This window comes from Centruroides sculpturatus, unplaced genomic scaffold, assembly GCF_000671375.1.
Source record: "Centruroides sculpturatus isolate CEXI.00-Female unplaced genomic scaffold, Cexi_2.0 scaffold22, whole genome shotgun sequence".
Lineage (NCBI taxonomy): Eukaryota > Metazoa > Arthropoda > Arachnida > Scorpiones > Buthidae > Centruroides > Centruroides sculpturatus.
In genome coordinates, this window is record NW_019384323.1 from 1,471,174 (window position 1) to 1,486,250 (window position 15,077).

The 15,077-nt window shown below is 32.3% G+C and overlaps 1 protein-coding gene across 1 annotated transcript in view; it reads right to left on the bottom strand.

The window, feature by feature from the left end:
- The window catches only part of LOC111626067 (mucin-17-like), a 105,026-nt gene that overhangs the window by 15,902 nt on the left and 74,047 nt on the right, over positions 1-15,077 (bottom strand). The window contains exon 11 of the mRNA XM_023369355.1: positions 6,689-6,801. Coding sequence (XP_023225123.1) covers positions 6,689-6,801 — 113 coding nt within the window. The remainder of the gene's footprint in view (positions 1-6,688; positions 6,802-15,077) is intronic.

A 15,077-nucleotide genomic window follows, 5' to 3' on the forward strand; every position in this document is an offset into this window, starting at 1 on the left:
TATTAGTAGAATGTCATCTACATAGCGCAAGTATAGTGATGGGTAGCATATAGCAAGTGGAGCTTTGAAAGTTCATTTGAAGAACTTTCAAAGTTCTACTTGCTCCTGACGACTCCTGATCATGACAACTCCTGTAAATCGGATTATCTGATAAGAATAAAATACAATACCAATATAGCCCTATCATAAAAAAAATTTGCTTATTTTTGCTCACCTCGAGTTTTGCTTAGTAGAAATGGCTAAAAAGTGCGCAAAATATGTACAGAAATACGTTATTACAGGACCACCTGTCTAAAAGACCACTTTTTGAAAGAACCGTGGGTGGTCGCCATAGACAGGTTTTACAGTATTATTTTTGGGTTTCATACAGAAAATCCAAAAAACAAAACACCAAAGATCTTAGACAATAAAGACTAAACATTACATAATACTCACTTCACGTAACACAAATAAAATATACCATCACATAGAAGAACCAAAGGCTGTCATAGAAACCACACGGAATGTCAAAGAATAGTTGAAAGGGTAAGTGTAACGTGGTCTAACCCTGTTTTTTTTTTTTTTTTTTTTAAGTTGGTATTATAAAGGTAGTGTACACTAGTTTTCATATTTTATTGTTAAATTTGTTTTGTTTCCATTACCAATTAATCAAAATCCTAGTAATCTTTCTTTCTATTTAGAGACAGTATATTTAATACGCGAAAGTATGACACTGTTAACTCAATTTTGGCATCAGAAATGATTAGACTATTGTTGTGCTCAGCCTTTCAATTATACTCATAAATTCAGTCATTCTACAACAAGCAGAGAAAGAACATAGAAACTTACATAACATACATAGATTACAGAAAGGCATTCAATAGCATCCCACACCAACATTACTGCATACACTATACTATACAAAATACATCTAACACTCTTTACATTTTTGGAAAACAATGCAACAATGGAGAACAACACTATACCTCAGATTTCACAACATACATTAAAGCAAACCAAATACATATACAATAAAAATTCTGATTAAAAACAATCAACACACATCATTCCAGTATTCACATATTTGTTTGAAGTTATTCTAGATCTGTGAGTGCCCAATATATAACTCCAAAGAAAAATATGAACAACCCTAACAAAACATAACAAATACCACTGTAAGTAACCCATAGAAAAACTAACTTTTCCTAATCAACAGAGAGAATGAAGCCTCACAGAATATAGTAAATCTTCAGTACAAACACTGCAAGAACTATTTTTACAAAAAACAAGAATCATCATAATTATACAAAGTTGTAACTCTTGCAGACAAAATAGTTTACCACTATCCAACACTGATCTAGATAATATACATATGAGAGAGAGAGAGAGATATATACATCTTAAAGCAGTCTTGAATCCAGAAGTTCCACAGTAAGCATTAATGCCAGAATAAAATTGAAAGAACTATGTCAAACTGTTGGCTCACAGATGTCATTTTAAAGAGACAGAAAAGCTTATAATTACCATATACAACCAGGTCATAAACACAAATTACCAGAAGCATATTTTATAGGACAACATTCACAGATAACAAACAGTTTTAAGAAATGTCACATCATTCATGAAACCACCCTTTGTCAGAAAATTTCCAGGACAAAGCTCAAAAAAATAGAAAATTGCAATTACCAAGTAATGATCCTAGCTCCTGGTAAAGTAGTCCCTTCAGCTATCTATAATCTACACAATTGCCAACATTTCTGGAGGTCTTGGAAGTGAGCAGAGAAAGCTTCAAGTGTAATGCTTGTTAGCTCATTTGTCACAGTCCATTGAATGTCTGCGATATCTTGATGAAACATCCCTTTCAGTTGCCACCCTTTGTCAGAAAAATGTGTTTTTTTCTTCTTTTCGTGAGTGAAAAAGCAACTGACGTTTTGTCAAGATATTACAGACATCCAATGGACTGTGACAAATGAGCTAACAAGCATCACACTTGAACCTTTCTCTGCTTGCTTCCAAGACCTCCAGAAATGTTGGCAATTGTGCAGACTATAGATAGCTAAGGGGACTACTTTGCCAGGAGCTAGGATCATTACTTGGTAATTGCAATTTTCTGTTTTTTACGAGCTTTGACCTGGAACTTTTCTGACAAATAGTGTATACAACACATCACATTGAATTGCAAGCTTTTAACACAAACTTACATGAACATAACTAAAAAGCAAATATAATACAGTAATACCTCGACTTACGTGAACCCAAAGTTACATGATTTTCAAATCTCGTCGATTCCTCTTTTGTTTGAGTGCCATGCAACTCTTGATTACTCACTTCCCCCACACTATTGTTCAGCTTACATGTTCGGACGTGTCGCGCGGAATCTAACGTGCTCTTGGAAAATCCAAGAGCACTGAAAAAAATCTAAAGCTGGCTTGCCTGTGATTTGGAAGTCGAATCATAAAGCTTGGGTGGCAGCTTCTGTTTTGAAAACTGGTTTGGTCATCACTTTATACCTGAAGTCAAATGTCATTGCCAATCTAAACAAATTCCATTTAAAGTGATGTTCATAATCGACAATGCACCAGGTCACCCCCCTACAACTTTAATTAATTTTGACCCACACGTGAAACTTGTACTTTTGCCACCAAATACAACCAGCTTGTTTCAACCGATGGATCAGGGAGTCATCAAAACATTCAAAGCTCATTACACGAGACAATCGTTTGCACATCTGCATGAAGCTATGAGACAAAACAACAAGCTCTCTGTTAAAGACTTTTGGAAACATTTTTTTCTAAATTATTGTTTTCTTTAGTCTCCAGCCCCAAATAAAAATAAATTGTATGTATTTGTATGCGAAATTATACCCCGACTTATGCGAATTCGACTTACGTGGTTATTGCTCAATCCCATCTATCGCGTAAGTTCGGGGTATTACTGTACATTAAAAATTTACACATAAACACAAACTTCTATTTACACACAAACACAACTCTACTACAAATACAACTCAAACCAAAATCAACACACAAAATTTACTATGAACAAGATATAATCACAGACAATTCATCACAACAGATCAGACTAATTGACTGATATGAGATTTGGTTTTAATCACATATCACAGGCATAATGTTCCAAGCAGCCACAACATACAAAATATATACACTGAAAAATTAGTAAATATTTAGAATTCACCATGAAATAAAGTACCTGCAGAGAATGGATACTCATCACATCCATAGTTCTTTTTTATCTTACCACATACATTGCACATAAATTTAGAAACATTAGGATTTCACAATAGCACATCCATCACACCACAGAAAGCTATCTTATTAGATATGTTACAGTCAAGAAATTCTTAAGTGTAAATATATGCATAAGCAGTACATAAAATAATAGCTTGTTCTGTAGTTAGGCCTTGATCTTGGTTGAGTATAGCAGTAGGAAATGATATATAAGCCAAGTAGAATACAATCCATCAAATGCTACTGTAATAATAGTAATAATAATAAAGCAGTCAAAAACAAATTTATAAAGGACAAAATCCCAATAAATAATGTTTGTGTTGAGAGATGATGCTAATCTGAATTTAAAAGTATCAATATTCTTAAATGAATATGTTTTTTTAACAAGTATAATCATAACCAATTTTAAAAATAAACTCAGATTAAAAATAGATAAGATTACAGTAATACCCCAAACTTACGCGATAGGTGGGACCGAGCGGTAACCGCGTAAGTCAAATTCACGTAAGTCGGGGTATAATTTCGCATATAAATACATACAAATAATTTTTAATTGGGGCTGGAGACTAAAGAAAACAATAATTTAGAAAAAAATGTTTAATAAAATCTTAGATAATACATATGTATAACAAATTAGGCCTATATTATTTTACAATTTTTCACATTTACTTGATTATTACATCATAATTTTAACATTGTTTCCATCTCAGCGATAATACTGTGACGTTTACGAATGATGCTTGAATTTAAAGATTGAGCATTTTTCACAGCTTCGAGAATTTTTTCTTTGCCTTTTATAATTGTTCTGACCGACAATTCCGGTAGATCAAACTTCTTTGCCAATTCACAAATTTTCATTTTTGTATCGAAGTCTTTAATAATGGGTACGTTCGTAAAGTCAAACGAGTTAAACGCGTTAGTAACGAATCGTTCGAAAAGTCTAACGAAATAGGAATAACGATGACGTCATTCTCGTTTAACTCGTTCGACTTTACGAACATACCCAATGTTAACTTTACATTCCAAAGATAAAGTTTTTCTTTTCTTGTTTGATGCAGAAGAATTAGTTCTACTTCGTTTGGATGACATAGTAGAGTCTCTCGAGTCTCCGTAGATATAACAAACACAGAAATAAATAACACAAAATAAATTGTAGCTATGTGTGGATTCCGCGCGACACATCCGAACATGTAAGCTGAACAATAGTGTGGGGGGAGTGAGTAATCAAGGGTTGCGTGGCGCTCAAACATAAGACGAATCGACGAGATTTGAAAATTGCATAACTCCAGGTTCGCGTAAGTCGGGGCAGCGTGAGTCGGGGTATTACAGTACACGTTTTTCAACAAATCTATAATTTTTATAATTTATTGTATTATTTTTAATGCCAAATTTATATTCATAATAAATAAAAACAATACATAAAATAATATCCTCTTTGCAAAACATTTGTTATATTGCAGAAACATCTAAAAGCTTAAAAAAATGAATCTTTAAGTAAAAGTTTAGTATATGAAATGCTGAATTGTTTTTCTAGTACAGGGCTTCTTAAACTATGGGTCGCAACCCCATTTGGGGTCGTTTAGCGAAATCCTGGGGTCGTGAGATTTTAATGCAAAATATTGAAAATAATTTGTGAGAGTTTGAAAATGGCACGCTTTGTGTCATAGGTTTCGTGAGTTGCGCTTTGTGTCACTTCTGGTGCAGCGAGACAACGATTCAGCAACACTGTAGTGTGTACTAGTATAGTGTTGTCGCTTTTCAGTGTATTCAGTTATCTCTGTTCCATTGTAACACAAGAGTGAACTGTGATAGTACACCATTATTGTTTTTGCAAATTTGTATATATCAGGGCTGTGAAGTCGTGTAAAAATCTACTGACTCCAACTCCGACTCTTCCTTACCATCCGACTCCGACTAGGGGCAGACTTGTTACTGAAAGAGACCCGGAAATTCTAATGTCATCATATGACCTCAGAATAAAAGGTTCAATAAATAGAGTTCTAATAAAGATAGAACGCAGAAACTTTTTATTCCAAAGCTATAAGACTCCTCTAAGTAATATATAAACATGTATTTGATAATTTTTGACCGAGTGTAGCGCTCTGTCAAAAAATGATCCCTCCCAAATTTTTACATTTTTGGACTCAGGACACTTTGAAATTTCGAGATATGCAAAAGATTTGAGGTTTTTTTCTATATGTGTGGATGTTAAACTGTGTGGGGGCATAATTTTGTTCACTCTGTTTGAAGCCTAATAATTTCTGTGGTCGGAGTGGTTAGAATTGGAATCAGATGGTTTAACACAGGAGTTAGTTATTAAGCGTCAGAGTAGTGGAACTAAATCATGTCCCCATACATATTCTAACATTGTAGGCGAGAATATCTTAACGGGTTTTACTGTACTATTATAAAATGACAAAAAAACTTACTTTGAGGGTAGAGACAAGTTTTACTTTTTATTTTTTAAATTTTGAATGCTAGTAACGAGTAAAATATTCATTAAGACATATGACACATGACCCCTTTTATGTCTTCACCCTGTCAACCTTTAATTAAGAACCAAAATTTAATAGTATTAATGCTCCTTTATATGCAAGCTACAGTGCCACATTTTGTTTCTTAAACTTTACCCATTCTGAGATATTGTTTAATATCTCAGAACAAAAAATAAAGAAATAATTAAACAAATTAGACTCCAACACACATATGTGTGCAAATTTTTCCTTTTTTATTGCCTTTTTTGGGTTCAGGAGGTCTCCAAACGTGTATATTTGCAAAACAAAGATGGAGGGTCAAATTTGACACGATTTCAATTCTTTTCTGTTATATATACATAACAAGTTGGGAAGTAAAAAGGAGTCAAAGTATTTTTTGACGACTCCGACTCCACAGCCCTGGTATATATCTTTATTTTATGTTTTTTGGGTCGTGAATAAAAAAAGTTTAAGAAGCCCTGTTCTAGTACATAAAAAAAAATTAAAGATACTATTTGTATATCATTTCTTCTTTTATTATTTTAATTATTTTTCACATTATGATTGGCAATCAAAACCTCGTAACTGTATTTCCTAAAATTTTATGGGAGAGCTAGAAAAAAAGTTTCAAGGGAGTATATCACTTGCAACATCTTGGTAGTATGTAGAAATTGACTTAATCTCATTAATGCAAAAATGTGATTTTGATCACAATTGACATATATAAGCATAAATAAGATAATTTTTAATAAATTTCAGAGTTTTTAATTTGAAGATTAATATTGTTACATTCTAATGAAATATTTAAAAAGTTAAATATGTTAATTTTATCTTAATGTTTTGAAAATATCTTTAAGAAATTGTATTGGCAGTTTTTGTTAATTATTTTCTACATGCTTTATATTAAGAATACATTAACAATTATGAAAAGTATTAAAATTTATATTCAATTTATGAAATTAACAGCAATTTTTCAATCTCAAATACCTTCGATGTTTTTTCCTAGCACGATGATGAGCTTCTAAACCTTCAGATAATGTTTTAAGTTTCTCAGGTTCAACTTGTGTGAAAGTATGATCTCCAAACCATTTCACCCATAACTGAAATATAAATTAAGAAAGTAAAATTTTGTGTTATAAAAATTTCAACTAATATTAATTAAATCATATATAATGATCAGGATAATTCATTACATTTTTATAATTATAGTAAATATATTTTCTATTGATTATATAAAAACAGATGTCCTGATGTTCTTGGACATGTGTTTGAAGCGTTCCTATAGTAGCTCCAATATAAGTGATTACAACACCATCTCTCAGAAGTAACAAAGATATGACATATATTCCTGATTTTTCCAACAAGTAAACTTTATCTCTGTAAGTCATGGAGCAATGTTCTATGCAAGATGAAAGCTAAGCAGAAAATTCTAATGCTTGTAACAATCTTCTTGATGTACTCAAACTATCTTGGAGCAGTACTACAACTATGCAAACATTGCAGTTCTAAACACAGCTCACCAGATTCTGCAGCTTCGACTGAAATTCTTCCCAATTCCAAAGATAAACTACAGCCAACTAATCTCTCCCCCCACGGTGGCCATAATGCATACTCAACAGGCCAAACTTCAACACAAATTAGTGTCACAAAAATTGCTGTCCAATGACCCTCACATATGTCTTGAAGCTACCTAAAACAGATAGTGATGGTTTCTGAATAATATGGATCTGTGGTTGTTGATCTCAAAAAACCAAAGTTTGTGATATGTAAGAATGACGACTTCCTTCTGCAATCTGGTTCAATTTTATTAAATGAAGATCTGACACCAATGATTCTAAGAAGAGCATAAAGGGTGATGGCATTACCAGGTGTTCCAGCTTCCTTAATGAGACTGTTCCCTCCTCCCAAATGTGGCATGTCTTAGGCTATTCTTCAAAGTCAAAACACACAAGCCCATAAGGCCTCTACAACTTCTGGTTAACAAATATTCACATCCAACATATTATTTGGAGAAGGCATTTGCTAAAAAAACTTAGCTCCCTTCTGCCTAAATCACATCTTTTGGTTAACTCTGCATTTGAAGCAAGATCAGTTCTCTAACAAATCTGCATTGCTCCCTATGCAAGCATACCACTTTTACAAATTGATGTAGTATCATTGTATCCTTTGGTACTGCAATTCGAGGCTGTTATCCTAGCAAATGTTATGCTTATCAGGAAGGGCCTCTCAGTGCCTTAACTACTAGATTTGAGTGCTATTCATTACTGAGAATAATTAATTACTTTTGTTTTGATGGCAATATCTACATCCAAAAACAAGGCAAACCAATGGGTTCATCTCTCTCTGCTGCACTAGCCAAAATTATGAGGAAAATTGAAACAAAAATCTTTAACTCCCCATTTACTATTCAATATCCTCTCCTTTATCTATAATAAGTAGACATCTTAATTGCTTGGGATAGCTCTGAGAATGAACTATTCACATTCATAGAAATATTGTCCTTGGTCTACTCTTCCATTTCATTCACCTGGAATATGAGATCAAGGCTAAAATTTTGTTCTTGGATCTGCTTATATACAGATCTCCAGAAGAAATTATGTATGTTCTCTGTGTTCCATAAATTCAATGTCTAGCTCCATATAATTTCATAAATGACCTTCCAATCCACCAGTCTATAAAAATAGATCTTTCATCTGTATTATTTATTGTTTTATTTTGCTTTTAATGTTAATAAACAAAATAATTGGTTTATATTGTATAATATTTTCTTTAAAAGGAAAGGAAACAAACATACAGTACATATGAAAAAACAAAAATACAATTATTTTTTATCAGTTTAATTGAGACAGAGCATAATAAATATTTCATCATTAACTAACTATACTCTGTCTCAATTAAGCTGATAGTGATGTCAACACTTACATAAAACAGCAGTTGTATCTTTACAGTGTACTTGTTTTCATACATTAATCATTTTAAAATAAACAAAATATTATTGTGTTGTTTATTTTTAAGAATTATACAATGTAAGGACTCTTGTAAATGAACTTTATGATGGAACTATATCGGGTGCAAGTATATTGGAGTTCTTTGGAAGTTGATACAAAGTATAATAATGATTATAATTGAATTAAAATTCAATTATATAAGCAATAAAGTTTGAACATAGAAGGATAGTTCAACTTTTGTCCAGAATTTCAGTAATGGCAATGGAACTGGGTATGTTACATACGCCCAACTTATGTTTCTTTCTCTAGATATTCTTCTTCCATAAACTGACACTTCTCCCATTATTTTGGCAACAATGCTATGCCTGCAGAATAAAAGTCTCTTGGGGTACATGACAACTGAGCAATAGTCAAGTGGACAACAGAAACTAAATTTTTGCATGCTTAGCAAGCATATGATTGAGTGGATATTTTTTATTTATCTTTTGTAAATATTGATAAAATATATAAAAATATAAATATGGTTGAGACTTATGAAGTATGAGCTTTAATTTATGAATTATAAGTTACAAATTATTTCCAACTTAGGAAAAGGTAATGTTTGGAACATCTTACTGTAGCATCATTAATTACTGTATGTCAGAAGCAGTTAACAAAGCACATCAAAGAAAAGCAGTTCTTCAAAACAAATTCTATCAAAGAACTGCTTTTCTTTCATGTGATTTGTTAACTGTTTCTAGTTCTTTCAAACATCTTGCCGTTAATTTAATATAAGTATTATAAGAACAAATCATTTTCAAAACTAAAATTTAAAATAAAAATTTTGTTTTGAATTTCATGTCTTTATTTGTTTTAATATATGTAACATGTATAAACATGTTTGTTAATTACGAGGGCTGTTCGGAAAGTTTGTGGCCTTGCCTATATGCGGCGCTGCGATCAATTTAATTTTTGGCGGGAATAATTCAGCCATCTTTGCTAAAGATATGATACCAATTTCCGCTTGATTTGTCAAAAAGTTTTGCCACGACAGCTTAGCAGATAGTCAATGTGCACATGCTTTGTCAAAAATGGAGAAGACGGAGACTCGTGCGGTCATAAAATACCTGACGAAAAAAGGGTTGACCCCATCTCAAATCAAAGCTGACATGGATGAAGTTTTAGGAGAGTCTGCTCCTTCGTACACCACTGTGAAAAAATGGACAGCCCTTTTTAAATCTGGCAGAGAAAGTGTGGAAGATGACCCTCGCAGCGGACGGCCGTCAACTGCTGTCACTGAAGAAAACATCGACAAAGTTCACGATTTGGTATTAGCAGATCGCCGTTTGAAAACGCGTGAGATAGCTGAGACAACAGGCATCTCTGTCGACCGAGTGCACCACATCCTAACCGAAGATTTGGGTATGACGAAGGTCTCAGCAAGGTAGGTGCCGCATCTGCTGACCGCCGAGCAAAAATGTGTTTGCACTTTGATGTCAAAGGAGTGTTTGGACTTCTACCAAAGAAGGCAAAGACAGTTCCATCAGCAGGGAAAGTGATGGCCTCGGTTTTTTGGGATGCTAAAGGCATCATCTTTATTGACTACCTAGAAAGAGGAAAGACCATTAATGCTGTCTATTACTGTGAACTTTTGGAAAAACTGAAGAAAGAAATCGAAGAAAAGAGGCCACACTTGAAGAAGAAAAAAGTTCTGTTCCACCACGATAATGCACCTGCACATTCCGCCAGAATCACTGAACAAAAGATAAACGAACTTCGCTTCCAATTAGTTCCACATCCACCGTACTCACCTGATTTGGCCCCCAGTGACTTCCACCTTTTTCCAAACCTAAAAAAATTCTTGGCTGGAAAGAGATTCCACTCAAATGACGAAGTCATCTCTGAAGTGAACGAGTATTTTGCACACCTTGACAAATCGACCTATTGTGATGGCATAAAAAAGCTAGAACATCGCTGGAATAAGTGCATTGCTAACAGAGGAGATTACATTGAAAAATAAAATAAGTTTTAACATTATTTTGTTTGTTTTTCTATGTGAGGCCGCGAACTTTCCGAACAGCCCTCGTACAAAAGCATTCTTTTAACCTGTTTCTTAAAAAATATTATTTAAATTTATCAGATAGTTGATCAATATTAAAAAATGGCAATTTTAATATATAAAACAAAAAATTTTGTATTTTGTCTGTTATTCATCTCTTATTTTGTTGCCCAGATGTCCAGCACCCAGTTAGCAGTAGCCCAGTTGATGGTCTCCTTTTGGCTGTTGTCGGAGCATGGTCCTACAAATATTGGAGGCAATCAATAGGCTTGATAAAAAAAATTCTGGACCACCCAGCCTACAGTCTTGATCCTTTGAAGGAATCTTTAGGAAACAGGAGATTCATCTAGTGTGATAAAATGTCTCTGATTTCACTGGAGAGTTCAAGAGAGTTTATAATGAGTGGCTCCAACACCAGCCAAAGATTTCTACTCTGCATCATTGCCAAAACAATGGGAGAAGTGTCAGTATATGGAGAAGAGTATCTAAAAAAAAAAACAAATTGAGACTATGATACATATTTAGTTCTGTCGCCATTACTAAAATTCCAGACACAAGTTGAACAGCCCTTGTATTACTAATCAAAATGTCAAAATGTAAGATTATATTAAACTATATTTTAGATAATTCAAAATTAACAACAAGTAATTTGGACTAATCGGCTCAAGAGTGCATCCTAACTGCATACTTTTAATCCATATTACTTGATATCATTAACATTTTAATGATTTGATTACTAAATTTACTTACCACTTTTTAGTACTACTACTATATTTTTAGCATTCTCCAACTGAAAATATTTTCACAGAAACTTCATAAAATCCAAGATATAAATAAGAAGGAAAAATATTAGAATTAAAGTCCTATCAAACTGCTACACAAAGTACCAGTGAACACCATGAAAACCATTCATGCTTTTCAGCAAAAGGGTTTATGGAAAAACATTTTTGGCTTATTTTATAAACCTGTCTCAGGTTTCAAACTACAAAATTCTAAAATTACAGATTGGATACTGATTCCATAAATCATTTTGCTGGAAAAGTGTGAAAATGGTTTTCATTTTATATGTTAGATCTTCCAGTTTTAATTTTGGATTTTAACATAAAAACCTTTTAGCAGCAAAAGAAAATCATGTTTAATTAATGCAAACATTTTAAATCATTTTAAAAGACCATCAACAGAAAAAATCAAATACAACTGAAACAGAACACATAAGATGACAACACACAAAACAAAATACAAATTCAAAAAATTCAAGCATAAAAAAATACAAAAACCAAAACAAAATGACAAATTATAAAGATTAGTTTTTCGAGATCAGCATCCACTTTCAGACATTAGAATAAATATACCTAAAGTTGATATTAGAGTTAAATTAAATAATAAATCATACAAATTTTCTAGTTATAGTAAATAAACTATTTTTGTTGATCTGATATTTAAACTAGCATCAAATTAAAAGATTTTTTTTAATTAAAATTATTTTTGAAATAAAATATTAGGAAGAGGGAGCTAAATTTGAACTATATGGAGGATGTTGCAGGACTTCCCAATTCCGCTGGGCAAACCACAGTTTGGTTTGATTTGACGTGTGGAGTATAGTCCAGATTTAGCCCCCTTGGATTTTCATTTATTCAGACCTTTAAAAAAATTTTTGGCGGGGAAATGCTTTGCAGATCAGGAGGAACTGGAAGACACTGTTCTAGACTACTTCAAGCAACTGGACAAGCAACAGTACTGTGAACAAATGTTCAAACTAGTGTCACACTGGGATAAATGTCTCAACGTTTATGGTGATTATGTCATGAAATAAACAAAAGTATGTAGTTTTTGTGGAATGTATTAAATATTTTCTTTAATTATAAATGTTAGTGTAATTTTGACCTGTACCTTTAATATCGAACTCTCCTCGTATTTGAATAAGCATACACCATAAATTATTTGAGCTCATTAGATTTAAATTTTCATTACAAATTATACTTTCAAATAACGTAATTCTGTATTTTGAGACATTACAAATATTAAGTTTATTCAAATTATATTTTTTAATACAATAGTTGAATAAACAATGAAATTGAGTAAAATCAGGTGAGTCAGATTTAAACACTGTAATAAATGGTCAAACTGTTTTAAAACAAATTATAATTAGAAGTGCTGTTTTTTTCTTAATATTTTTTTTGAACTTTTAAAGCTATATTTATAATATTTTGATATTCTATATATATATATATATATATATATATGTTATGGCCAATATCCAAAATCTAGCTAATTTGCAAAATGGCTAGATTTTGGATTTTCTTGCTTTGGGCAAGTCATATGGCCAAAGTCCAAAATGTATGAGAATATTTTGGGTTTTGACTGGTCAATTTGTAACTGACAATCAATGATCAGTTTGAGAATTATCCACAAAAAAGTGGCCAAAACCAGATTAATTTTGCAAAACTGTATCATGTTTCTTTCAATCAATTCTGATAATGAAATATCTTTAAGAGCAGCATCATCAAATCAATCCTTAACCCGAGGCCAGGGATTTTCAAAGTGTTCCTGTGCTACCAAGTGTTCAACAAATCAATAGAACTGCAAATGAGTCAATACATTATGTAATTCAAAGAGTTACAACATTTCAGACTACAGAAACAAGTAATAGTAAAGAGGCTTTCATCCTGGTAAGATAACTTCTTTTTTTCTGTGTTGTGATTTTTCTCTGTAACTAAAGAGATTCATTTCTTAATGATGCAATTTTTCAACTGTAATTGAAGAAAATACATAGAAAAGACTAAAATGTCTTGAATTTTACCATGTTCAATCAGCAGGAGCAACAGTCTTCCATTGCGGAGATGCTGAGGCTACTCCTATGCCAAAATATGCAAGAACAGTTTTAAAAAGTCAGCCATTTTTAAGAAGAAATTATGTGTTTTTTAATTGTTTTGTCTTGTTACTTGTAAACTTTTAAAACTGTTTTTGCATATTTTGGCAGAGGAGTAACCTCTAATAAAAGATCATCTCTGCAATGGAAAACTGTTGTTCCTGCTGATTGGAAATGGTGAAAATCAAGACATTTTAGTCTTTTCTACATATTTTCTTCAATTCATCAGCCATTTTTTAAAAATGCAAGTCAAGACTTTTTATTCTTGATGTGATTTTTCAGCTGTATTTAGAGAGATCTTACCTTTCCAGATGTGTTTTTCTCTACAACTGAAGCCACTTTTTTCCCTTGTGTTTTTTAAACTGTTCACTGAAAGTATTTCTTTTGTGTTTCTTTAACTGGAAAGACATTTTTTTTTCTACTTTGACCAAACAAAAGAAATTTTCAGTGTTCTTGACACAAGTTAGAACTAGTATGATCAATTCCCATAAGTGCATGATTCAACTCTGCAAACTTCTAGCTTTGAACACATTCTCTTGAACAAATCTCGAGTTGGCCATTGATTGTCGGGTGCATTGCAAATTGGCCGGCCATAGTCCAAAGTAGTTGTAAATTCTCATATATTTCAAGTTTTGGTCAGGTCAAATGGCCAAAGCTAGACTAGACTTCAGACATTGGCCGTAACATACATACACATATATATATTATCTTATTCTATACATTTTATACATTTGTGTATATATGTGTGTGGGTGTGTATATATATGTATATACATATATATACACACCCACACACATATATACACAAATGTATAAAATGTATAGAATAAGATAATATATATATGTGTATGTATGTTACGGCCAATGTCTGAAGTCTAGTCTAGCTTTGGCCATTTGACCTGACCAAAACTTGAAATATATGAGAATTTACAACTACTTTGGACTATGGCCGGCCAATTTGCAATGCACCCGACAATCAATGGCCAACTCAAGATTTGTTCAAGAGAATGTGTTCAAAGCTAGAAGTTTGCAGAGTTGAATCATGCACTTATGGGAATTGATCATACTAGTTCTAACTTGTGTCAAGAACACTGAAAATTTCTTTTGTTTGGTCAAAGTAGAAAAAAAAATGTCTTTCCAGTTAAAGAAACACAAAAGAAATACTTTCAGTGAACAGTTTAAAAAACACAAGGGAAAAAAGTGGCTTCAGTTGTAGAGAAAAACACATCTGGAAAGGTAAGATCTCTCTAAATACAGCTGAAAAATCACATCAAGAATAAAAAGTCTTGACTTGCATTTTTAAAAAATGGCTGATGAATTGAAGAAAATATGTAGAAAAGACTAAAATGTCTTGATNGTTATAGCTTTTTTGACAATTTCATTTGACACAGAGTTCAAGATGCAATTGACTTTAATTAATTCATAAATCCTGTTCTGATTGTTTCAAAACTATTTTAATAAAAAAACACATAGAAATAAATATATTTTGTTATGTTTATTGACTTATGCAAAGTGTTATAAA